We start from the raw sequence: 25,792 nt of genomic DNA, 5'->3' as shown, positions 1-25,792 counted from the left end.
ACTCAACAGAGACGGGGGCCGATATCGTCTGCCAGGCATTTATGATCGTTACTCGAGTCACGTGTCTCTAAGTCACGTGATCAGAGTAACTGAATCGTCACTCCTGAAGAAGGTCGACGGAAGAGCGACTGAAAATTCGAGGTGAGAATAATTTGTGTTGTACTACAGTTGAAAAACTTCAATATGTATTCTATCAACACAGATGAGCTTTCATGCTAATAAACTAAACCTGTTCGCAGCTAAAAATCAAGATCCTTTGGATGGATTTGTCTAATTTTGGCATGTCGATAGTTGCTTAGATAATTTTGGACATTATTTTCTGGCTTTGAATGATTATTGATGGACACCTATATTTTGAATGTGTGTTGACATTTTCCTCTTTAGCTCCTCTCTAGGCAAAGGTTGGACTCTACTTTGCTTTAGATCAGCTGCTGCTTGCCTAAAACGTGTGCTATACAAGCCTGGGCGTGATAAATACTCTCCGAGCAGAGGGTAGGCCCGGCTTGCTACGCTACTTTGGTTGCTCTCTAGCGCTGTAAATAAACATAGACATAAATGGACCCAGGCTGACAGTCGTGTATCAGCACCCATCGCACATGAAATAAAAAGCCGGCGCACTGCGACAGAGGTCTGGGACGGAGGCTGACACAAGCGTTGGAGCGCGGATCTCATCAGGGTTCCTGTTATGAGTGAGCCCCTCATCGTGGCAGGCCTCGTGCGGTGATTACAGGAATTTGGCTCCCTATGCTAGATCATTGTCACATTGGTAGCAATGTGACATGGGGACCATTTCGTATAGTCGTACCCTTTCTTCCCTCCTAAGGAATCCAATTCTTGCAATGTTGCTGTTGTTTTATGCTTTAAAAGTGATAAGATGATGTAGGTATTTCCCCACTCCGCCGGTCTGCTGTTATAGTTTTGGTGTCTGTAACGTTAAATTTTTGTGATTATTCGTGTTAGCTTAAACGTTTTTTTTAATCAGTATTAACATCGTGGTGCGAAAACATCAATTTTTTCACTCACAATCATACGTCAGACTTGGATGCTCTGCCTGCTGTTTTCAATGGCACATTTGGAACATAATATGCCTTCATTAGAATCCCTGGATGGGGAGGAAAATACCAGGAGTACTTTCTTTTAGGTAAATCATCTAGCACAGATGATGCAGTATCTTCTACCGAAAAGGGTATGATAAGAATAATTTCGTTTCTTGTTAACTGGGATATAAACGCAGCAAGAAGTGCTTATCACTATGCCAAGCAAAATCTACATGCATTTACACTCATTTGTCGATGCCTCTTAATCTCTACATTTTCATTTCACAACCCTTTTCACCCCTTTAACATACTTTGTACACATCTAGTCTGTATCAACGCAACTCATGTTTTATGGAGATGCCTTTATCTCCATTCAACACATGGGACAGATAGGCATTTTATCACCAGCAATCCTGCCATTGCTTCCCATAACTTTCTTTCTGTCTCTGTACAGAGATATTTTTCCCATGGCTACTATCGGTCATATAATACAACAAGCCATGAACGACTTTAGGAGATAGAATTAGATAAGAGAAGCAGGCTATATATAACCGTGACCGTTACTGGCCTGAAGGACTCGACCCTTGCCCACGCAATTTTCTCTCCCCGTGAATTTGTTGCTTGGAGGATTACTGATAATTGAATGGTCTGTCTGGAGATGTTGCCTGATACAATGCAAGGAGTAAGGCAGGGTTTTTGGCTATATGTGTTCATCATAGGGGTGGGTAACGGTACAAAACCGTTTTTTTTCTTCTTGTTGGACCGATCCGGAAAAAAACGGACCTGAAAAAAATCAGTAGACCGGATATATCGGACCGATTAGAAAGTGAACAAATTATACCGGCACTAAAGCGACAGGATCTTACGCGTTTTTAGGCTTATTGATCCTAGAAAATAACATGAGTGACGTTGAGGAGTGTTGATAGTCATTTCTATCAAGTTTCTACAGTCAAACCTGGTCTAACGTAACAGAGACACCGTTGTTTAGGCAAAGATAGGATATACATCGTCTAACAGATACCTTTATAGCGAAATGGACCATTGTTTTGAGCATTCACAAAGAATTCGGTCCAGGTTCAGGTCCAGGGAATTCTCTGGACCTGGACCTGGACCTGGACCGTACCAGTACCTGCACCTGAAGTTTCTGTACCGGTACCCACCCCTAGTTCATAACATACTTGTAATAGACGTCAAAGCTCGACTTTAAGTTTTAGGTTTGGTAACTGCCTTGGTTTTCGACCATGCTTGGAAAAGACGTCGATGTATCGAAAGCATTGCGACATCTCCATTTCTTGTGCGTTCTTCTAGGAATAGGCTCTCCCGTGGCACCCTATGGGCTAGTATGGCTCACTTTCACCCTATGGGCTAGTATTGCTGCGCTCTCAATGCGACCTAAAAAGGATATGTGTAACCTTTGATTTCGTACTGGACGCATCACACAAAAAGTGAAATTGTGACTGAAAAGACACCAAAACACACAAAGCTCAAACCGTTTATGAAGGTTAGACATCCAAGTTAACAATATTCAGATACAATTCAATCTCTACAACTGGATAAAGAACAGATTTTACAACGATTGAAGCGTAAAACGATTCGGTTTTTTTTCTATATAATTCGTTGAGCGATCTGTATAACTGTAGGTCGCAGAGAGAGCATGGCGAGAGCGCCGTTCTAGCAGAAAGGGGTATAGTATACTCGTAAACAATACATCTCAATGCAAGCTCAGCTACAACGGGCTGAGGTTTTCACTTTTGTGGGCGTGGCCTCTTACCAACTGCCAGCCAATCAGAGAATCATCCATATGTTTTCTTTAGATGAAGCCGATTTTCTGATTGGCTGACAGATGGTTAGATGGCATGATCCTAAAAGTGGAACCACAACCTGATTTGGCAGAGACTTGTTTTCTGCTTGTATGTCTGAGTAATTTCCTGAGATCGCTAAAAGAAAGGTCACAATTGCATCATATCTGTAAGGTAAACACGGAATTTATTGAATCTTTCAGACTTTAATTTAGGCAAGCATTTACAGCTCTTTTTGGACCTAATACTGTAACTTAAGTTGGTGTCCTTCATTTGGTAAACAATATACATCTTACGTCCCTTACTCTTTGCAACAGTTGTCTATCTTAATAGCTACATGCAAGATTGATTTAATACGGGAGCAGATCGTGTGCTACAATTGAATTATCATTGAACACTTGAATTGGAAATCATGTCACAACATCAATGATATCAGTACTTTTTTTCTGGCCAGACGCATCAAAATACTTTTTGTCTCGAGTTGTAACAAAGAAGAGTTAGCGCAAATATATTAATTCTGTACATATTCTATATCTATGACTACTATTGATGCATTAAAATTTATACACTGTTGGGTTCCAACAATAGCGTCCAGCGCTGAAGCATGGCAGTTTTCATGTTTGATTGGCACTACCATATACATGTATTTTCTTCTTTAGAGCTATATATTACGTTATAAACTTTGTCTTACTCATGTCTATTCGGTTGACAAGAGGGTCTGTACATTGTACCCAAGTACACATGTATACTTCTGTCCGTAAAACGCAGCAAAAGCAAGTTCAGTTCAGTTTAGTTCATCCTCTGGGAGGTGACACCAGTGTCTCCACATGTTCCTGCAAAAGCAATAGCAAACTAATCTGGTATGAAACCTAGTCTCCAAGCAGACCATACGGTGCCTAAAGAGATAGTATCAAAGCTGGCAAAGGAGTATAGCCGGCCAAAGGGAGATAGCCGGGCCAAAGGGAGATAGCCGGCCAAAGGGAGTCAAACGGGCACCTGGTGCCGCTATACTAAGTCCCTTGCCAGCTTTGATACTATTTCTAAGGCACCGTAGGGTCTGCTTGGAGACTAATGAAACCGTCCACAAAGCGCACTACCTACTAGTGCAGGTCGTGTCGTTGGAACAGGACGCCAGACATCTCGTGTCCAGGGCATCCACGGACGCTGCCGGGCGGATCTGACCCTTCTTCACGAACTCGTACTGCATGAGTTGCTCCGCTTGGGGGCGCTTCGTGGGGTCGATGTGCAGACAGTTTCTGACGACACCCCGAGCCGAGGAGGACAGCCAGCACGGCAGGGTGAAGTTCAGCCAGCCCAGACGGAGGTACATGCCTCCAGCATGCTTCCTTCTCAGTTTGTGGTACGTGAATGCCAGATTCCCCGTCACCATTCTATACAGGATACAGCCTAGCGCCCAGATGTCCCCCGGGAAGGTCGCTACCTGTGTACCCTTGGCCGTCAGAGTCTCCGGTGCCATGTAACTCGGGGTCCCGCATTTCATCTTGTTCGACGCGGCCGTGCAGATCCTAACAGACGCGCCGAAGTCCGTGAGCTTCGCCTCCATGTCCTTCCCCATCACCACATTGTACGGCTTCAGGTCGCAGTGGACGATTCCGCGGGAGTGGATGTAGTCCACGGCGGCGACTATCCCGCGGAAGATCGGCCTCACCTCCTTCTCTTTCAGCTTCTTCTTGTCCTTCAGCAAGTGTTCCAGAGACTTGTTGGGACAGAACTCCAGCACCAGGTACAGGTTGCTGCTGTCCTCGATGTCTCTGATGAGCTCCACGATGTTGGGGTGTTTGAGGTGCTTGTGGATGTCTACCTCCATGAGTTTGTTTTGCTTCACGTCCTGGAGACGCATGGCCTTGATGGCGTACTCTTTCTCTTGGTGCATTGGCGTAATACACCTTGCCTGGAATATTATCAACATCATCAGTGTTAAAATTATAAACGGATACGGTGCATATAAGTAGAGATACACCTCCTTTTTCCTCTCTCTTTTACACAAAAACACATATTGTAATATTACACACACACACACACACACACACACACACACAAACACACACACTCACACATACATGCAGATAGACAGACTCACGCACACACACACACACACACACACACACACACACACACACACACACACACACACACACACACAGACTCACGCACATATACATACACACAGTAGCATGCACAAAACACACACACTTGACTAGCCCTAGTATTCTATGACGAACAATTCCCGCAAAGTCCCGCTCACTCTCAGTCAACAACAATGATCCAAAATATTATTACGGAAGCGGTAATGCTTGTGCCAGACTTACCGTAACGCCCGGAGCCCAGTTTGCGGAGGAGGGTGTACTCTCTCCCGTCCACTGTGTCTGTCAGGTGCCCCGGAATGGTTGCACTCCATGTGGAGCCGCTACTCAGTTCACTCGGATCGTATGTTTCGTCCTCGCTGCAGAAATAAAACACAAAGATTATCAAAAGCTATTTTATAAGTTATAGAATCCCAAATAAGTTTCAATAGTAATCGTGTCGACATTAAAGCCGACTCACCATCTTGGCTAGCTTGGTTTCGTGAACGAATATTTACTATAACACAATCAACAAACATTATGTATCTACATTTTTCTCCAAATAAAGGTTTTCTATGTATCTATCCTGCTTTTTAAATTTCCGTCAATCAGGATGCATTTGAAAATATGGGTATTTACCTACTTTCAACCATTTGACTATTTCTTGCAAATCTGTATCCATGTATGATGGCGGTTGATTTTTGAAAGATACAAGTGATACTAGAAAGGCAACATTTTCTGGCAAATGCAGAATGCTTTCCTTGTAGCCTTTTGCCAAACTACTCACAGGCAATACTTTACCATTAAGCTCGCCCCGTAGTATTGTGTGTCCGACTAGAAAAGCCCCTGTCTTAGGTCACTGAATTACTGCGATCATGACTATATTTAATTTTTTGTGAAACATTTTTTCCCTATACCTACAAACCAGGTTCTTTTTATACATCTTTGTACTAGTAATATAGATAGAATGTAGCAATATGGCCATTTCTTAGATAAGTGTGAACCACATTATCAAGTATATGAACATAGACAGCTTTTTGCATTACTCGAGCTGCCACCCTACATCTACTTGTTTTTATTTTTGACAGAAGAAGAGGATAAAGAAGAGGAGGAAGAACAAGAAGAAGAATAAAAAGGAGAAATAACACACCATCAAAAACATATGGGGAAAACATAATCATATAAGTATACAAGAAGGCAAATATATCCATGAATGCTTATACCGTATACGTAGAACTAAATAATAGTGTAAATGACATTCTAGACCCAATATGTTGGACTTATTCATACCTGCAGATATCCATACATGTCTGCTTAGTTGTACTATAAGTAGTTGTTATAGACCTTACGAAAGTCGCTGTACTTTTGCCCTGTCGGTTAAGATTTCTATAAAAATTCTACGGATGATCAGTGTTGAACTCGAAAACATCAATTTCTTGGATGTTAGAATTTCATGACCGTCTGGTGACCCATGCATGCAGCCGTGCTCATAAGTCCAATAGAGCTGATGATAAGCTCAAGACTCAAAAGACATGTACATGCAGGGCTCGAAATACTGGGTGCATGTGCACCCAGGTGCAAACAAAATTGGAGCTGTGTACCCAGTTATTTTCTGTGGGTGCACAGGGTGCACCCAAATGTTTTCTTACATTTATGTAATGTAAAGATATCAAAGTATACTAGTATACATCATATTCTTGACATGATGAGATCTAAGTGTTAGAAAGATAATAAAAATGTCTGTAATGGTACTTGTTTAAGAATTTGATAGCTTGTAACTAAGTTTTATTATTAGGTTATTACTTAAACTTAATTTTTCAAGCTGGGTGCACCAGTGCATCTAATCCCCAAAATGAATTTCAAGCCCTGACATATATTCTGGTCCATATCATTCTTAAGCCGGAATATTGGACAATGTTACTACATATATTATTGAACTTTGAGTGGAAGACACCAACAGCTGTCTTATAAAAGAATCCACGTTTCACCATGGAGAGACATCGTGAAATGTTAATTTGCTTGGTAGTTAAAGAAATGTCATCCAATAGTAGTAAACAACTACAAATGAAGTAAAAGACATTTTGCCGTCTTGACACTGATTCTTTTACGAAGAGAATCGGCCCCTGTGGAAGGCTGTAAGCCGGTTGTGTATTCGTTAATGTCCCGCCTTATACAGATATAATCTGATTATGATAGCGCCCATGCAGAAACAGATCTAAATCTTGTAAGGCTTATAAGTCTCAGACTGAAATTCAGATTCAGCGCAATGCACAACACTTACGTCAAAGTACGTCAACACACTACCGAAATGATAAACAACAGGAAGCGAATTCTTCCCCATGTCGAACACAGGAAGGTCTTTATATCAGACTCCGTGGTTAGCAAGCGAAAGTCGTGAGCCAGCGGTTACTACGGAGGGTGATACTCGGGCTAATCTTCCGCACGGGCTCCTAAGAAATGCTGCCGGCCTTTACTTTCGTAAAACCAGGCTGAAAGTCAACGTGGTCTGTAAGATTAATGGGAAAAATTGGCCCCAGAACACGGAAGACCAGTTTTAATATGGTTAACCTCGTTAGTATAGTCGACCCGTAGATTGATTTCCAAACGCTTGAGATTCGTGTCAGTGGTCAAGTCGTGACCATCATCGGACCGGAGACTGAAATCCGATCCGAGACTGACCTTTGAGCCTGGATGATGTCAAGGGAGCGTCAGGCATTACTCTCAGACTGATATTATTTATGAAGATATTGATTATTTCATAGCGAAGGTTACCTTGTACATGTACAAGCATATATTATACATTTTCACTCCGGTTTCAAGTAATATAATTTATTGTACACGTATTGAAGACAAAGTATATATATATAAGTTACACCCGGACCCACTGTCCACTTGAGGCTACAACCACTTAGCGACTAAAGAATGACAGATCGCTCAATGAAGTTCATGATTAAGGATTGATTTTGTATGTGCGTGGCGCGTTGGTACACCCGATCCCTCGATCTCGGAAGTTAAGCAACGCGCGGTCCGGACAGTGCTTGGATGGGGGACCAACCAAGGACGTCCGGATTGCTGTAGCCTCACGAAGCTTTCCACGAAATCGTCTTCCGGGAGGGACGTAAAACGGGGGTCCCGTGCTCGAGGAGGTACCTCGACCACGTTAATCAGCCTCATTACTCAACACATTGGGTACCTGCCTATGGCACTGGCTGCAAATACACCCTATATTATTATTATTATTATTATTATCATCATCATCATCATCATCATCATCATCATCATCATCATCATCATCATCATCATCATCATCATCATCATCATCATCATCATTATTATTATGATTATTATGATTATTATGATTATTATGATTATTATGATTATGATTATTATGATTATTATGATTATTATTATTATTATTATTATTATTATTATTATTATTATTATTATTATTATTATTATTATTATTATTATTATTATTATTATTATTATTATTATTATTATTATTATTATTATTATTATGTGTGTTTTACAGTCCTTTACATCTTGTATTATTTTTCGATCATGACATCAAATCCAATTTTTGTGGCTCAGCCGGGATCGCCAACTATTGGAAAGGGTGCATCAACATCCAAGAAAAGCAGAGATGCAGTAGTTTTATAGTATTGTGCTATGCACGTTTAGGAACACTAAAACAGAGATGGATCAGATGCATAATGAAGCAGCAGTATACTTAATTGTCCACTTCGTATATACAGTGCGTTTCACCGCGTCTAGTTATCACTCGGAGCTGTAAGGATAGGCTTTCGTTTTGCCACTCAATCTAGTAATCACTGAAATTATCAGTAGCAATTACTAGAGAATTAGCAATCCATTCCTTAAAGAAATAGCAGCTTCGCGTGAGTCAGCCTAATATGCGTATACGTCTTGCTCATTTTACGCCCTCTTGGAAGGTGAAATGACTAATGTTACATTTGACCTATGTGTTGATGGAAAGCAATCATTACTTGCATACATTAAGTTTCTCGGAAGCTTTCAGAGACTCCAGTTTCATTTTTGTAAGGCCCTGATTAAGTCGTGACGTGGATAATAAAGATATTGACCATATAGAAAGGTGAAAAATATGGTTGACCATGGAAATTAGATAAAGTAGCCTGTGCAGTGCCCAAAGGTGGCATCTCACTGCGCTTGGGGCACCGGTGCGGCACTGCAGGGTTCGTTCACTGCGGCACTGTAGTGTTATTTTCTGCGTTGTTTTATAATTTAGATATGGCGTGATACATAAAAGTATGGCTTAGAAGACAACAAAATACACAACACAAAACGTAAGAAAACTTTTTTTTGTCTCTGAAATTCTCAGAGTGATCTTTCGATCCCGCAGAGCCGCCCCCAGTACAGTGAGATTCCACCTAAAGGAGCTTATTCATTCCAGGTCAGGTCTAAGACAGCCTAGTACTACAGGTCATTTCAGGCGGCGCCCTGAGAATGCACATCACGAAGAACCGGGTTCAACCACCGCACGTTCGGAGTAAAGGCTTTGGTAAGAAAAGCTAGAAAGTCATCTACTTACGCTCGAGGGACAGCGTAATGAAAAACGAAGTCTCCTAGGAATAGTAAAATAGGCGGGAACGTGACAAGTGGTATAAAGGATAGATATCGTTATGTTCTCAAAGGATTGCTCTTAGAAATTCGACACAGTGATTGATCCTAGTATGTCTGCAATGAAGAATCATCGCATCTGATTATGATAGGAATAGATTATTTTCTTCATACCGGATATATGTGTTTTGCCCTATTTGATGTAGCATTTACAACACTGCACTTGTGCACTTGGGCAAAAGGCAAGACAAAGACTCAGGAGTCAAAACTTAATGTATCTGAATGCAAAAACTTCACGGGATATACTTCATTTAGTCACGATGTGTTGCTTGACAGCTGTTAGCTTCAGCAGAAGGGTCAGTGTTTCAAGTTCTACTTTGCTCGTCGCGCACCATTTCATTCTGCTTCGCAACAAAAACTCGTCTGTGTTTAAAGTACTTGATTTAAGGAGACTGTTAGTCAAAATGCCTAAATAGCAATACTCAATCTGGTTGGGTATGATAATAATTAAATAACAACTAACTGACATACTTCATGTTCATATCTTCCCCCCCCCACCCCACCTTGTTCACTGTGACATCGTTTGTAGTTTGTACTAATGCATTGCACTGAGTTTACTATAAACATTGTCATAAACGTTAGCATTTTAAACAATGCAGCAGTGCTATCAATAGCTAGCTGACTCAGGATATTATTCAGCACTCCAGACAGAGGGCGCGTTTGGAAGGAGGCCGTACTCAGAAGCGTTGGCACCAAAATTGACTGAAATGGTTCATGAACTTTAATGTGCTTCTCTAACAGGATGCAATATCCTTTCAAATGTATCATATTAGTTTGGTGACAGAAACGGCTTCCGTTGATAACACATTCTGTTCGCCAAACTGAAGTGTTTTCATTCTTGTAAAATATGAATTAAGATTATGTCTAAAAAATAAAACCAAGATTTCTGAGGTATGATTAAAGGATGTCAAATGAATGAAGAAGGATCAGGTGAGTATGTTGATAATCACTAACTACAAACACCACTTGTAGGAAGACATAAAGAAAATTTATCATCAGAATCTCTTCTCATACACATTAGGTTGGTTAGTCAGTTAGATATACTTAATTGCTAAAATGTGTAAGGAAGTGTAACGATGTCTTCTTTCTTCTTAAAGGACAAAGGGCAATCATTCGTAGGTCATGTCTTGATGTAGGTCATAAGAATGTAAATTATTTCCCCAAATATAAGCTGCAGCTGGGGTGAATATGAACGTACATAGTACATTCATCGACGTAGCAGACCGTTGTTGAATACAGTTACTATAGCTAGCTGGCCTCCTCATAATTATGCCAGTATAAAGTCTGTCCACTGAACTGACATATCATGTTAACTTTGACGTTTGGACACATCGTTGGTATGGAAACAAAACGATTCTTTAAAGTCTGCTGGCGCCAGGTAAGGCCCAAGGCAATTACTCTGCACGGGAAAATAGGTCGATCGAAACGGTGGTAATCCGAATGGCTCTACTTACCAGCGTGGCTCCACGTTTTTGCTAACTTGATACATTAAATGGGTACATCTATAGGGTTTCTCTCAACCAATATAACGATTTACTACAGAGAAAGGGACATGTATTAAACACTTTACGAAATTTAGCATATTTACTTCCTCACCTCACCTATCATTTACTTCCACCCAGCTTAAAAGGGGCCCCACCAGGGTCTCTCTATAATGTAACGCCTACAAGCCCAAAAATATCCCCCTAACACCGCTGAAATTGGTGGTAAAATACGGGGCGTGGGCGAGAGACTGGCGACCTGGAACAAAACAAGACATCGTGCCAATTGCAGCGTGAAACCTCGATGATTCAGCGACATATCACGAGATTTGATTATTTTTGTGCCAAATCTTCCGTGACGGTTTGGATGCCTAACTCAATTATCTGCGACAAACCGCGATGAATCGTCCTAATCAACCATTCTAATTGGAAGATCGTATTAACTATTTTTGCACTACCGTATTAACTAATTTTGCACTAGCACAGCGTTGTCGTGACTATAGGACCATCGCTCGTTGAAAGACGATGACATTTCCTGAGCGCAGCGAATTTGACTAAAGTAAGACATACATATACAACAGTTACATTGTAGCGCATCTGATGATTTGAGTATACTCCAGTGCCAGCTATTGCCAATAAGCTGTGGATCAAAGACTTATCCTTCCCTGTGGTGTGGCTCCCTCGGCATGACAATATGCGATAGAGATGATATCGGACAGATTGAGTTCTATAACATTCAGCATAGCTAGCTATCATTTGTTGTTTAAAAGTCGACCATGTTCACTTAGAAAAGCCAGCTGCAGGTACCACATATCCGGACAAATCCCAACCGAGATCTGAGATACGTAAATTTGGTAGAGTTTATTCGTTATGGTTTCCTATTACTCAATCTATACAATGGGAGGATTTTACAAATCACAGAGATACACGCTGTCCAGGCAGCTCAAATCAGGAGAAACCAGACTGATGCACATGGCAGAAGAAAAGCGGATCCTGCGAAAAGAACTCTGTAACAGACCAGCTTACAGATGTGCCCTATGTGGCAGAGACTGTCATTCTCGTATAGGACTGTTTAGCCACAGTTGACGCTGTAGGGCTGATATCAATTAGGATTTTACCATGGTCAATATTGACTGAAGGAGGCCCAGATACTCTACACATACACCTGAGCACCAACATCTGTTAGTAAGGTATAACAGACAGGTTACCTCCAGTCTGGGTCCTCACATTCTTCAGACGTAGCAAAACCGGTGCTGACGGACAGTTTCTCTGACATGCTGGAGTCGGTGGAACTGTTTCACAGTCAGGGTATGACTTTGTTATCGGCAGAACGCGAGGTTACACTTCCCCATCATCGGGCGACATGACTGGATAGGCTGTACACTGAATATTCATGCTTGTCGCTGTGGCATTCCAACGACTTCCATGTCCAAGGTTTCTAACTTGAAGTCTCTCTCAACAACCGAAATCACGATTGCCTGAACCAGCAGTTAGCGCCTCTGATGCTACCACTGCTGCCGCTGTACACCGCTGCCTGTTTGGTGGTGAATGAAAGTCTACATATCGATTTTCACCGCAGCATTGGCTGTTAGCCAGCTGACTGGGTTCACAGCGCTCCTCCAATCACAGTTGCCCTTTTTTCTCTCCGCAGTAAAGAAATCACCAGTGAAATGTTAGATATTCCTGCCGGTTCAAGCCGCCGAGGGGATGACCTAGCTATGTTCACCCTGCTGGTAAAATGATCCACGCGCGTGCCCGCTTTATATTGGATCAATCCTAGCTGTAAATTGAAATGAGCAACGTGCGTAGCGATAGAGCTATACAGGGCAATCTCATTTGCTCTCTCCCTCATCTACATACAGCCCATCACCACATCCCTCCCATTAGACATTCGTTAAACGTAGTACCATGGACGGCTTGTGGTGTGAGAATGTAGAAATCAAGACACTGCTGCGTATTTACGCACATGTGTTACAGATAGGTTTTCAAGATTCTGTCAAATTTATCAGTGGCTTGAGCATGTTCAAGTACTTTGACGTTTTCCCATTATTTACATTTAGTTCATATCATATACATCTCCATGGCTTTTCGATACATCCATACCGTTGTTCTGTTAACATCTATCAGTAGGTAGGTATCATTGTAGAATACATATTCTCTCACCAATCAACTTGTAAGTGTTAGTGTCAACATCTTCTGCCTCACCGCTGTTTTTCAAGTTCTTTTTTAATGAGCTTATTTCAATAATGGTGCTTACAAGAGCCATCGTGACATGTTATAATTTCCACACTTCCAAGTCTAAGAGCTGCGCTCGACAGCAGTAAACAAAAGTTATTAGGAATATGAACGTCAAAAAGGTCAAAACAATCAACTCGATCACGACTTCACACTTTGATATCAAAGATAACTGAGCATTAGAACGATGTGCTATTAGATTTCATGTAGCATTAGAACTAAAACTGTGATTTTAACTTTGATGCGGAAGGTTCAATATTTCATTGCCATTGCTTGACATGACTGATTTAGTTGTATGTTCTTTAATGCCAGTATTTGATTCCTGCGACATTACTGATAACCAATTATAATATTTTGTAAATCCATGCATGGAGGCTAATTACAATATGGTACATACAGATACAATAATGTTCAATATTCCATTGCCATTGCTTGACATGGCTAAGTGTCTGAATAAGATTTAGTTATATGTTCTTTAATGTCAGTATCTAATTCCTGCGACATTACTGATAACCAATTATGATATATTTTGCAAATCCATACATTGAGGCTAATTACAATATGGTACATATACAAATACAATAAGGTAAAAAGGTCTTGTCTATGAATCTGTCTGAAGTTTCTACTCTATTCTCTATTTGTTCAGCTGTTTACAAACAGCAAGGGCTGCCCAACTAGCCGTAGGCTATTGTCAAGGGCTAACCCTGTACATGTTCGCACATGTTCGCACACGACAGGTTATACCGCCCCTTACGGGGTGACACACCCGTCCGGGTGAATGATGTAGATCACCATGTGGCTGATACGAGACAGAGGTTCGCCAGGCCTCCATCCGGGTGATTTGAAGTGAATCACCAACTCCCGACAGAGGGATTTGCACTAACGCACACCGCACCATCGCACATGTGGGGGTTCTTTAACGTGCATGGGGTATGGCTCTCCCCATACACGGGACCTCCATCTAAGTTTCTATGTATATTCATCATCATATTACTGTGGGTGGTCGGTTGGCATGACTTCTATTTTCAAGGCAGTGACTAATGATATATGATTAGTTGGTTTTGTGATGTTATAACTCATATATTTTTTAAGATCTTCTAGATGCCGAAAGCTAGGAAAGATGACTTAAATTGTTTCGAAAAGCATTTCTATCATCGTTATTCTCCTGGCGTCAAACGAGAACAGTAGCATCATCCAGACAGCCAATTAAGAGAACCACTCAACAAGAAAAGTGTATCGGTGAACAAGAGCTACAAGCTAGCAAGAGGTATGGTAACAGCAGAACCACTGCTGTCACGCAATCTGATCTCTTCAAAAAAGGAGAAAGTATACGTAATCTATGTATACCAATTTTGGGCATAAAAATGGCAATGTATTCCTCTTTCACACAGTCTTTCTGATTCTAGATCACCCCAAAGCGTACATCTAACGTATCAGTACGTAAAAGCCGGTAGAAACAGATCCATTGCGCACATCAGCTGAGCAGCTGATCCAAGCATGTAATGGGGGCAATTCAAATGTAATGTCACGACATTTGCAACAGCTTATAACGTTTTGGTTGAAATGTAGATATTGCCTGGTCTGGTCTGATCTGTGTGAGTAGACGTAACGTGGAGAGAATGGCAAGTGTCGGATACAGTTAATAGTGTAGCGTGTAGGCCGGATCTGCCTTAGTTATCCCACGGCGAAGGGATTCTATTTTCGGGGCTATTTCTAAAAGCCGGAAAATGGCATGGGTGGTCGTCACTCGTGGTACGTCTTCGGCTTATACAACTCAAGGTTAAAGATGGCCAGGCCAGCTCATACCTGGTGCAAGTCTTGTTTAATTTTGAACGTACTCTGCATGGGTTATCTACAACTAGAAGAATAAAATGTTCTCTAGGAAGGCTTATTGTTTCCCTCACGAGCTCTGGGCATTGTTTATGGAATATGACATTAGGTCAATCAACGTTGACATAAGAATTGTTTAGAAATTTTACATCAAAGGTGAGTTCAGATAATTATTTGAAAATGTCACAAACCACGATAAATATGGAAGGATCTATAACCTGTGTGTCAAAGAAAACGAGTAGGGGAAATAAGAAGTGGGTGTATGAAATACAAACTTAAAAATTAAGAAAACAGACACTTGGGGTGTCATAAGAATATAGTTTGTTCAATACTCCAAGCGATCTCTAATATAGTCCATCAGCAATGTCTTTATACGGCTCTCCATCAATTACCAAGACATTTCCTTGTTAACACATGTTATAAAGATAATTACTGTTGCCAAAGATAATGTCTATATCCACCAAAAAATAGCGAATGTTTGGAGTTGTTTCCGGACAACATAATTTTGCATATCCTCAATTAATTCTAATAATATATTTCTTTGGTAGTAATTTGAGTTGAAATGTGTTTACTACAAAATGTTCCCTGTCAGCTTTGCTTGCATCCGGCTGTGTTGCTATTTTGCAAACGTCATTATCCTATTCTATGAATAGAACTACAGAATAACCATAAGCGAATTATACCGTGCTGGTGGCATATTAAGTAATTGAATCCAAAGGGACGAACGTTTTATGAGTAGTGTATCGTACAGATTGATTCAGGAAACCTAGAGGGAAAATGAGGCAAATAAATGCTTGGTTCAGGTCGACGCTTGAGTGCTATCCCACTAGGCTATGGGTATGGTGGGGGAATAAGGAATGCTCTTGTTAGAGTCCCAAGGCAAGTGACTCTAAGTCTATTTTAAGCAACAGGAATTGTTTTTGCCATCTCTTGCGTCAAGCTTGCGTCACTGCGGGATGTGTTCACTGCGTCACTGTTTTGTTATTTTCTCCGATTTTTAAAAAATGATTTAGATATCGCCTAATGCGTAAAAGTATGACTAAGAAGACGACAAAATACACAAAAGGTAAGAAAATTCGTTCTTATATCTGAAATTCGTTGAGTATCTTTCGAACCCCGCAGTGACGCAAGCGTGACGCGACTGCAGTGAGAGTACACCTTAAGGCTTAGGTCACATTTCAAAACCGGGGCCAGGCCGGGTTATACAAACAAAAAATTAAGATCTAGACCTAGAAACATACACAGTTTTTGCCAATGAATCTTATGTAAGTTGAGATTTAGAGTATTTTGGTGTCTTTCATATAATTCTTTTCCCTTCCGTAAGCTGCACGGCCGGGCCCCGGTTTCAAAATGTGACCCAAGCCTAAGCAATTTGTGGATAGTTCACGACCTATCTGCTCGCCATGTAACTGTAATCAAGACTGTGCGTGCCAAGAGTCTTAGCTCCGTGACCAAAAAGAACTACATACTGTCATACATACCCTGCACGAATTTAGGGCAATTCACCTTTTCCTCAGTGGTATAACTACAACATGGCCCATTCTATTGTAACCGTTTGTATCAAATCAATATTCGAACGTGGAGAGCAAAATTGAAGCTGACACAGATGTCACACACTGCCTGCATCACGGCACATACTCAATTCCTTTTCGCGCTTACTCAATTCCTTTTCGCGCTTACTCAATTCCTTTTCGCGCTTACTCAATTCCTTTTTGCGCTTACTCAATTCTTTTTCGCGCTTACGTAATTCCTTTTCGCGCTTACTCAATTCCTTTTCGCGCTTACTCAATTCCTTTTCGCGCTTACTCAATTCCTTTTCGCGCTTACTCAATTCCTTTTCGCGCTTACTCAATTCCTTTTCGCGCTTACTCAATTCCTTTTCGCGCTTACTCAATTCCTTTTCGCGCTTACTCAATTCCTTTTTGCGCTTACTCAATTCTTTTTCGCGCTTACGTAATTCCTTTTCGCGCTTACTCAATTCCTTTTCGCGCTTACTCAATTCCTTTTCGCGCTTACTCAATTCCTTTTCGCGCTTACTCAATTCCTTTTCGCGCTTACTCAATTCCTTTTCGCGCTTACTCAATTCCTTTTCGCGCTTACTCAATTCCTTTTCGCGCGTACTCAATTCCTTTTCGCGCTTACTCAATTCCTTTTCGCGCGTACTCAATTCCTTTTCGCGCTTACTCAATTCCTTTTCGCGCTTACTCAATTCCTTTTCGCGCTTACTCAATTCCTTTTCGCACTTACTCAATTCCTTTTCGCGCTTACTCAATTCCTTTTCGCGCCTACTCAATTCCTTTTCGAATTCTCCTTCAGATTCCCATTGACTTGATTAAACCAGGCTCAATAATGTTTTCTTATATCCGACTTAGTTTTAGTTTCTGATTTTGATTTTAGAGCTAAACATTAAAAGCTGACATCTTTGTCAAGAAAGGTTTCTACAGATAATCAAATTTCCCGAGAACAGTTATGGATTGTAATCTACCACCATATTCATCTACCATAATATTAGATTGTGCTGCATCCATTGCTGGTTATTTTACCAGGGCAAAGGGGCGTTTTCCAGTATATTTCAAGATCTATAAAGGAATGCCCATTTTGCTACCTGTATGTACATGTTAGCCAAGAACAAAATATTTACTATGATGTCTTTCTGACATTTCAATTAGTAATAGTTATCAGTTCAATGTATATGTCATTCTATCTATGTCAGCACTACCCAAGACACATTTCTTATTGACTTTCTTTAAGAAGAGGTCATTCGCCTTTCATACATTATTGATCGACTGAGTATGTCCTTCTCCCGTTATCTCTTAAGCTGTATGTATGAAGTCGAAGGAAGATGTCCCAAGGGGTAAGGTAAAGACATGGATTTCGCAGCGGTGATTCTAGTAATTTATCAATGACGTGGCTGCTTTTGAAACTACAAAAAAGGTTTCTGCCCTTGTTTATTGACTTGGTGTGAGCCGCCATAATGAAATAGGTAACATGAAAGAGAAGTGGCAATAGGACCGGGCTTTGCTGTAAGAGAAGTACTGTTGTACTCATCTTACCTGAGAGGAAGCAAAAACCTTTCACCTCCACGTCTTTGTGAAACGTTAAGGGAATGTTGTGTGGGGCCGCGTAGCACAGTGGTAGTGTATTCGGCCCGTGACCGAGAGGTCGCCGGTTCGAATCCGCCTACCGTGTTGCCGGTCTTGTGCCCTTGGGAAAGGCACTTTACACGACTTTCCTCACTTTACTCAAGTGAAAATGAGTCGTCCCTCGGATAGGACGTTAAATGGAGGTCCCGTGTTTGGGGAGAGCCACACCCCGGGCACGTAAAAGAACCCGCCACATGTGCGATGGTGCGATGTGGCGGATCAAACCATTCCGGCCAAAATGGGGTAGGGAATTTCCCGAGCAGCCTCGTAACCCCTGCTTCGCCTATTGAGTCAGTGAAGTCAAGCTTGCTTAAGCTTGATGTTTCTGACTCAGGGAGAAGAGATGCTGCTACAGTTATCGCTATGGGCCGCTCTTCATTACCATGATGGTAACATCAGGCCCTACGAACAACGATTTAGAAAAAAAAACAAAAAAAACAACAAAACAAACGCAAATAAGTACAAATGGAGTGAAAAGTGAGAAAGGTTACCTATAATACGGAGTGAAAGGCTTGTTTAAAGGTTATAGATAACTCCCTTGAGGATGACGTTAAGTTCAAACTGTATCGGTTTTCTTCGTAACGATATCTTCTTGATTTGTTTCCGATGCCAATGAAACGTGATGAGGCTAAACTTATTTACGTTACGTTCATGCGATAATGAATGAATGAATGAATGAAGACCTTTATTGTACAGTTTTGCCCAACCGAGCTAAGTACAGGTCACAACAAGTCAACATATATACATATAAAAGTATCACAAATCTAGTCTAACACAAAAGTTCGGCTTCTTCTCGCTTCTTGGTAATGGTGAAAATGTAGGACTGTATGGGTTTAGCTATTGTCGGTTTGTCAAAACGCACGAGAAATATAAAATTGTCAGTGCTACTCATGTGTCTGGTTTATCGAAGCCACATTAAGTTATATAAGGAAAGGTTTTAACCTATTGCAGCTTTTTTCGATCTAGTAGGATAACGTTAGATAAGCCATTTTGGTCTTAGTTCTCCGTCTACGATATGAAAATATTACACTCCTGTAGCCTACATGGCTCCGATATATGTTATCTGGTTGCGATGTCGGCTTCCTGGCTATAAATCAGTATTGGGTTTTACCGTGGATGAATATAAATGAAAGTAATTTTCTGGGTCCTGCTCTTTGACCATGACCTAGATTTTACGTGGTTGGAATTCTAATTGGTTTGTGAAAGCAACATAGATCACGGAGGGAACAATTATGTATTACCACACAAGGGCAATCAATAAAATATAAGTTTCATTCGTCAGTTATGATCAGTATGTCAATATGTTTTGAAGCGGTGATTACTAAATAAGGTTTTGACTGATACTATGTATGTTGATTTACACGTGTTTTTTAAACCGAAATATTGCTCAACTGGCCAGTTTCTAGACAGTGTAACGCAAAACTCCGATGTCCGTGGATTATTGTCCCTTCACCGCGTGGCAATGTAGGGGGGTGGGGTGTGTAGGGTCTGGGGGGGGGGGGGGGAGCTCGATGAAATAGGGTTGAGCCTGAGGATTTTAATGGCACGTTTTGTATAAGAAATTCCTTCCTTTGATTTGTTACCAATGTTTTGAATAAAGGGCATTGTTTTTCGGCTGAAATTATGTGTATGTGGCTCAGAATGGTACTATTTATTATATATTATATTACAGTTTTGTGATAGAAAAACCTGTTTAATTTTTTTTGAAAATGAAAAAAAAGGAATCCGAGAAGCAACACATAAAATTGGTAAGGTCTAAAGGCTAACTGTTCTGGTACGTTTTCTCTCTTAAACAAGAAAAGTTGGGATACCAAGCTAGGTGGTTAATTCTCTTAATCACAGATCAGATGGAGTTTTATGTAATTCACGTCGTAGTCGTTACACTAATGGACAAGAGTTAGATAGGACAGTTTGTCCTGCCCACTGATAATGTGATTACCCGCATGCCTAATAAGTGATAGCATATCGGTTGCGAAATAATCGCTGATGAGATTGCACTAATCATGTTAGAAGCGCCGTTCCCCGGTGCTGTATGATTGATAACACAACATACTTACGCCTGCTGAAAATTGCACATAGATAATGATTCAAACTTATGATTGATCGACCTCGGGCAAGAAAGGCTTTTAAGATAAGATATTTTGCCAGCACTGGAGAGATCATTTGCTCTCTAATGTATCGCCGTCTGGATCTGTGGAAGAAGGTCATAAACGTAGTCGTCTTTCTTGTTTAAAAACTGATTCTTCACAACTAATATATATATATAACAAAGGCTTCCCGCTGTAATATAGACCTACCGAAGGTGACCTCAAAAGAGATAGATGACATGTCAGGTTGTAAGTAAGAGTTGCTCATTTGACAAGTAGATGTTTAAACACTGTCATTGGTGTCAGTTTGCAATGTAATGAATACCCCTTCCCCACCCTCCTGGCCACCCAAAAGGTCAAGACACTGTCAGCCACGTAAATTGTGTCTTTTAATAGAACCGGATGCGCCGCACCCGTGGAATTGACTTCCTTGAACTGTAATAAGGCCTGACACCAGGGCCATTTTCAATCTAGAGATTCTTAAGTTGTAGGAAAGAAGTTGTTGGTGACCATAACAATGATCATAGCGGGTAGATCATTTGGCTATCTGTAGGTAGGCCCGCCAGGGTAATGGTGGCTTTCTACAAGCAAATCAGAACACTATTCTCCACAGTCCTCTGACGCAAATTGAAATTGTAGCTTGGCAAATACTCAACTACACTTAGCATTGTACGAAATGCCATTCGCTTTTACACTGATGTAGCATTATTGGGGTGAGCTGCGCTTAGATTTTTTCTCAACCTTTTATGATAATCCATTGTGTATCAAAGAATATTGTGTATCGGATTTATAACCATCATGAAGCCTAGACCCAAATTCATATCTTTTGATAACAAGTTAGACATCTTTGAATATTTTTTTTCTTTTATGTTTTGAGAGCTTAAGTAATTGATCCATCGCGTTTTCTACATATCATTCATCATCTTCACCATTATGATACATATCATTACTGTCGTGATAAGGTTAACAGCAGCATGGTGTCTCTCCACGGTGCTGAAAGGACATCCTCCTAACGCCCGGTCCCAAACGGCATTAGCCTATGGGGCCCTGCTATCTCATGCCCTATCAGTGGTTATTATGATTGTCGCCACAAACCAGCTGTCAACCAATTAGAGAATAGGCTTTTCTTGGGCTTTTTGTTGTCGCAAGCTGTCTCGCAAAGGCCGATGGGAAGCTATCAGCCAATCATGTTACGTATTACACGGCTCCATCCTCCTATGCCCGATCCCCAACGGCTGAATGCCCATATGAGGGCAAGCTCATTAATATTTATAAGTAGGGCGGTCCCTAACTGGTCTGAGTGCACAAGATAGCAGAGGTAAACACAAGGAGGTTTGACACGACTGTGGTCCCTCTGCGTAGGAGAATGTGAAAGGACAACTAGCTGGGACTGATGGTCTATATTATTGGTGGAATCAGTTTTGTACTGCTACTAAGAGTTATTCTGGAATGTTTTAAACTGTAATTTTCAGCGCAAAAAATAATCTCACCCAAATTTTCGACTGAACAGCTCCAGTTCTTGTCAAGGAATGAACAATCCGCTGATGCTGTGACGTCACGTTATGCAGATAGGACACGTGACTCGGTGAGCAGTGGCTCATAAGTTGCAGAAAGTCTATGGCGCCCACTGTCTCCGGTCAGGGATAGTTGTAAAGCTCTGATGCTTCTTTTATCCCTCCTATTCATTCCTTGACATAGACTGGAACTGTTTAGTCGAAAAGTTGGGTACGTCCAATTTTTTGTGTTGAAAATTTAGATTTAACTCGTACAAACAAAAATGAGCCTTCAAGCTAAGAGAAGGGTTTATTTTCAACATTACATTCATCTAAGTGGTTAGTAAAAATGCCCTTAGTATGGTCTCAGTATTAGTTGCCTTAGAATTGGCTTCAAAACAGCCTGAAGACTGAGAAAGCACTTGGCTGTAAGCCTATCAAGCTTCTTGGAAATCATATCTCATAACAATTCACCTTACATAAGGACTATTAGCATATTCATAACGCAAGGCATGGCACCATGTCCCTTGGGAACCTCTAATAATTTGTTTCAGTCAAATGACCACACTTTCCAGACTTTTGAAAAATTATCAGAACCTTCACGTCCATTCTCACGTCAACAGAACTGTTGTGACCTACTGGCCGAATTACACTAATGACGATATGACTGGCACGTGTATACGGGTCATGGCAATTCGTTATCAAACAGGCCGCAAAAGAAAAAGAAAAGGTTATTATATCCAGCCTGGCAACACGCATGACCGGTGAAGTGACCTCCAGCAGATGAAAATCAGGTCACCATAGCTGATACACGATGGAATGTACAACATCTGTGGCGTGGGTGAGTGAGTAAAACGAACTATACAAATTAAATCTCGGTAAGTTCTGGTTAATGGAGACAGGATTGGTTGAGTTCTCCAACGGTTATAATTAACGGTCAGGTAGCTAGACTGTCTAGTGTGATACAGGGAAGACAACATGCACCACTGTAATGGACAAGCTGTCATTGTTTGCCACTGTCGTGACATCGGCGATGAACAGATCGTGGGTCGGACGTAAAAAGACGTTGATGAGAGAATCAAAGGTGCCTGTAGTTGTAAACAGTCTTTAAACACCACACATGAACAGCTGGTGCGAATTAAAAGCATTCCCTATGCTAAGATACTTAGGTACACAAATTTCCCCCTCTACCGCAGAGATGAAAGGTAGGAAATATAATCATGCGGCAGGAGCGGTGGAGTTAAGCGGTACCTTCCTCTTGTGAATTGTTGCCGTTAAGTGGGTACACACGCAACTCACAAATGGTTGGATCCAATTAATGTTGGGGATTGGAACAGTTGGTAAGCTGACGCGTCTGTTTACATTTGTCTTTTGTAGCAACAGCTCAAAATGTCAACCGACACGTACGCAGCGGGACCCGTTAAAAATAGTTGGATGATGGCACACAGCAATCTAGGAGTATAACCAACAATCTAGAGGTCTGCAATAATGGTGTATATCCTGGTGGCAGAATCAACAGTTGGAAGTGAGATTTTTTCCTGGTTAAATATTCGATAACATCAGAAAGGTGTTTCTCAGGTTTATGTACATTTGACAGTTTATCCAACCGAACGATTTTTATAGTTAGGCGTACTTGTATTGGATTGTTTCTGACACTTCGTCCTAGTGGCGCTGAAGAAGAGTGATGGATGCCTCTCAAATCTCCGTTTTTATTCAATTATAGAAATTCAATTCTATTTGAATGTTCATTGGATGATACTGTTTTTGTCGGAGATGATAAGACAATATTGTATTCCATGATCACAATTATAATAAGCACTTTGATATTTATGCTTCAGTGCAGTGTAAATGACCGATTCATCTTAATCTATTTCTAGACCCCTTCACTTTGGCCATAGCCCAGGTTGGTCGTTCCTGAGCTGGCTACGAACTATCCGATGACAGCACATCGCAGTAAATCAACAGGTTGTTGTGTAGTTGTAAAACGACCCTTTTATACACATCTATACAGTTGAACCGAGTTGCCCCTGTGAGATCTCTAGACTTAGTGCTCCAGTAGACGAGAGGATGGAGAAGGAATTGCACACCCCTCCTTCACCATAAAAAGTCATGTGCAGGTCAGACAAATAGCCTGTCTGCCTCCTCATCTGTCCAATCGACAGGAGAAACAAAAAAAATACAGTTGAACCTACCTGTACAACGTTGACATCTTGTTGGTTTACGTAATAGACAGCGCCCTTGTTTGTAGGTGTCTGGGGTGGATATTGGCGAAGGCCTGGGTAGTAAGGGTAGTCCAGCCTCTTCTTCCCCAGATGCTCAGAAAAGGTTCACCACTACCAGCACGGATGTTCACTGAATGTCTTTCTCACGACGTGCGTCTGAAAGCCACTGAGAAAGAAAGGGACAGAATCAGAGAGTAAGTCTTCAGTCAACAACAAAAGGTTAAGACTCCCTCCCACGCTTGTCACTTCTTACGGCTTCCCAGCCAAAGAGAACCTCCCCATGTGGTAATAACGACTGCAAATATCAGCCTACTTGTATGTACAACCTATAGTGTATACTTGATACCTCTATACTTGTCAGAAAGACCAAGGATGAACTGAAAGGGGTACAGATCCGAGCTGTCAGATTCTGTACGAACAACTACGACAAAGTCGGCAAAAATAAGACCAGATCTATACAATTCATGCCACTCGAAGTCAAAAGAGTAAGCAGAAGACTATGCCCACACTAAGCCAAATGACTTCAGGCACCAGAGTTGAGCCCAGAATGGAGGTGTTCAAAAATTCCTTTTTCCAGAGCTATCTTAGAGAGTAACTCATTACTATCAAGTACTGTAGGTGCATTACCATTAGATTGGTTTTAAAGAGCGCCTTCAGTGAGATGTGCAAAGGTTAGGTGGGACAGGTCGTTCAGTGTAAGATCACCAGCTGCTGCCGCCAAAGTGTAGTTATACTGGTTATACAGATACAGAAGCTGGTGTGTTACTCCTAAATGAGTTACTGGTTACATAGATACAGGTACAGAAGCTTGTGTGTTACGTCTGAGGCTAGTTATACTGGCTATATAGATACAAGTATAGAGGCTGGTGTGTTACTCCGAAATGTAGTTAAATACTGGTTATATAGATACAGATACAGAAGCTGGTGTGTTACGTCTAAGGCTAGTTATACTGGCTATATAGATACAAGTATAGAGGCTGGTGTGTTACTCCGAAATGTAGTTAAATACTGGTTATATAGATACAGATACAGAAGCTGGTGTGTAACGCCGAATGGTAGTTATACTGGCTATATAGATACAGACACAGAAGCTGGTGTGTTACTTCTAAATGTAGTTATACTTGCTATGTAAGATACACATACAGAAGCTGCCGCGTTACGTCGAAGGGCCATTGTACCGGCTTATAGATTAAGATACTCAACCAAGGTATCGGTAGGTCATGGTTGTTCTAAGCTACAAAAAATATCATAAAAAAGCTTACCTGTATTTCGGCTTTCTGCTCATCGAGATATCAGTTACAGGGTGGTTGCTTGAGCGTCACTCATGTGGCCGGGTGTTAAATACATCCGACTCTCTATATGGGTCAAATATGATTATATAATTACTAGCTTATGTAAGCATAAAGACAAAAAACTTATGTAAGTGCAAGACGCGTGGGTATACACGTCGACATCTGTGGCACGAAGTCAGCTGGAAAATACTGGATCAGTCGGTACCCAGTAAGCTTGATTTTTCGTGCATGCCTCGTGCCGCGTGAGCACTCAATCCCTGAGTAGCAATCAGAAAACTAAGTGGTTGAAACACATAGTAATTGGCGATGGTTGGAGAGGTGCAATTTACGCTCTTAGCAGAATCGCACATAATGTATCCATTGTAAGGAATAAACATATTCACAAATTGAAATGGTCCTATATTATACGGCCTTCACACTGAAACCGAATCAG

General features: G+C 41.2%; 1 protein-coding gene across 2 annotated transcripts; it reads right to left on the bottom strand.

The window, feature by feature from the left end:
* Positions 1–3,113: 3,113 nt before the first annotated feature.
* On the bottom strand, positions 3,114–24,393 carry LOC118429952 (inactive serine/threonine-protein kinase PLK5-like). 2 transcript variants are annotated; one of them, XM_035840600.1, is made up of 4 exons: positions 24,038–24,393; positions 5,167–5,300; positions 3,915–4,748; positions 3,114–3,705 (listed from the first exon to the last, which is right to left on the bottom strand). In XM_035840600.1, exon 3 carries the CDS (start codon positions 4,728–4,730, stop codon positions 3,930–3,932), a length of 801 nt encoding a protein of 266 aa, XP_035696493.1. In that variant the 5' UTR covers positions 4,731–4,748; positions 5,167–5,300; positions 24,038–24,393; the 3' UTR covers positions 3,114–3,705; positions 3,915–3,929. The 2 variants fall into 2 exon arrangements, with proteins under 2 accessions (XP_035696493.1, XP_035696492.1); XM_035840599.1 differs by lacking the exon at positions 24,038–24,393 and adding an exon at positions 12,266–12,437.
* Positions 24,394–25,792: the final 1,399 nt, after the last annotated feature.

The sequence above is a fragment of the Branchiostoma floridae genome, chromosome 14 (genome assembly GCF_000003815.2).
Source record: "Branchiostoma floridae strain S238N-H82 chromosome 14, Bfl_VNyyK, whole genome shotgun sequence".
Lineage (NCBI taxonomy): Eukaryota > Metazoa > Chordata > Leptocardii > Amphioxiformes > Branchiostomatidae > Branchiostoma > Branchiostoma floridae.
Note: the sequence above shows the minus strand (reverse complement) of the source record. Positions and strands in the feature narration are given on the sequence as shown.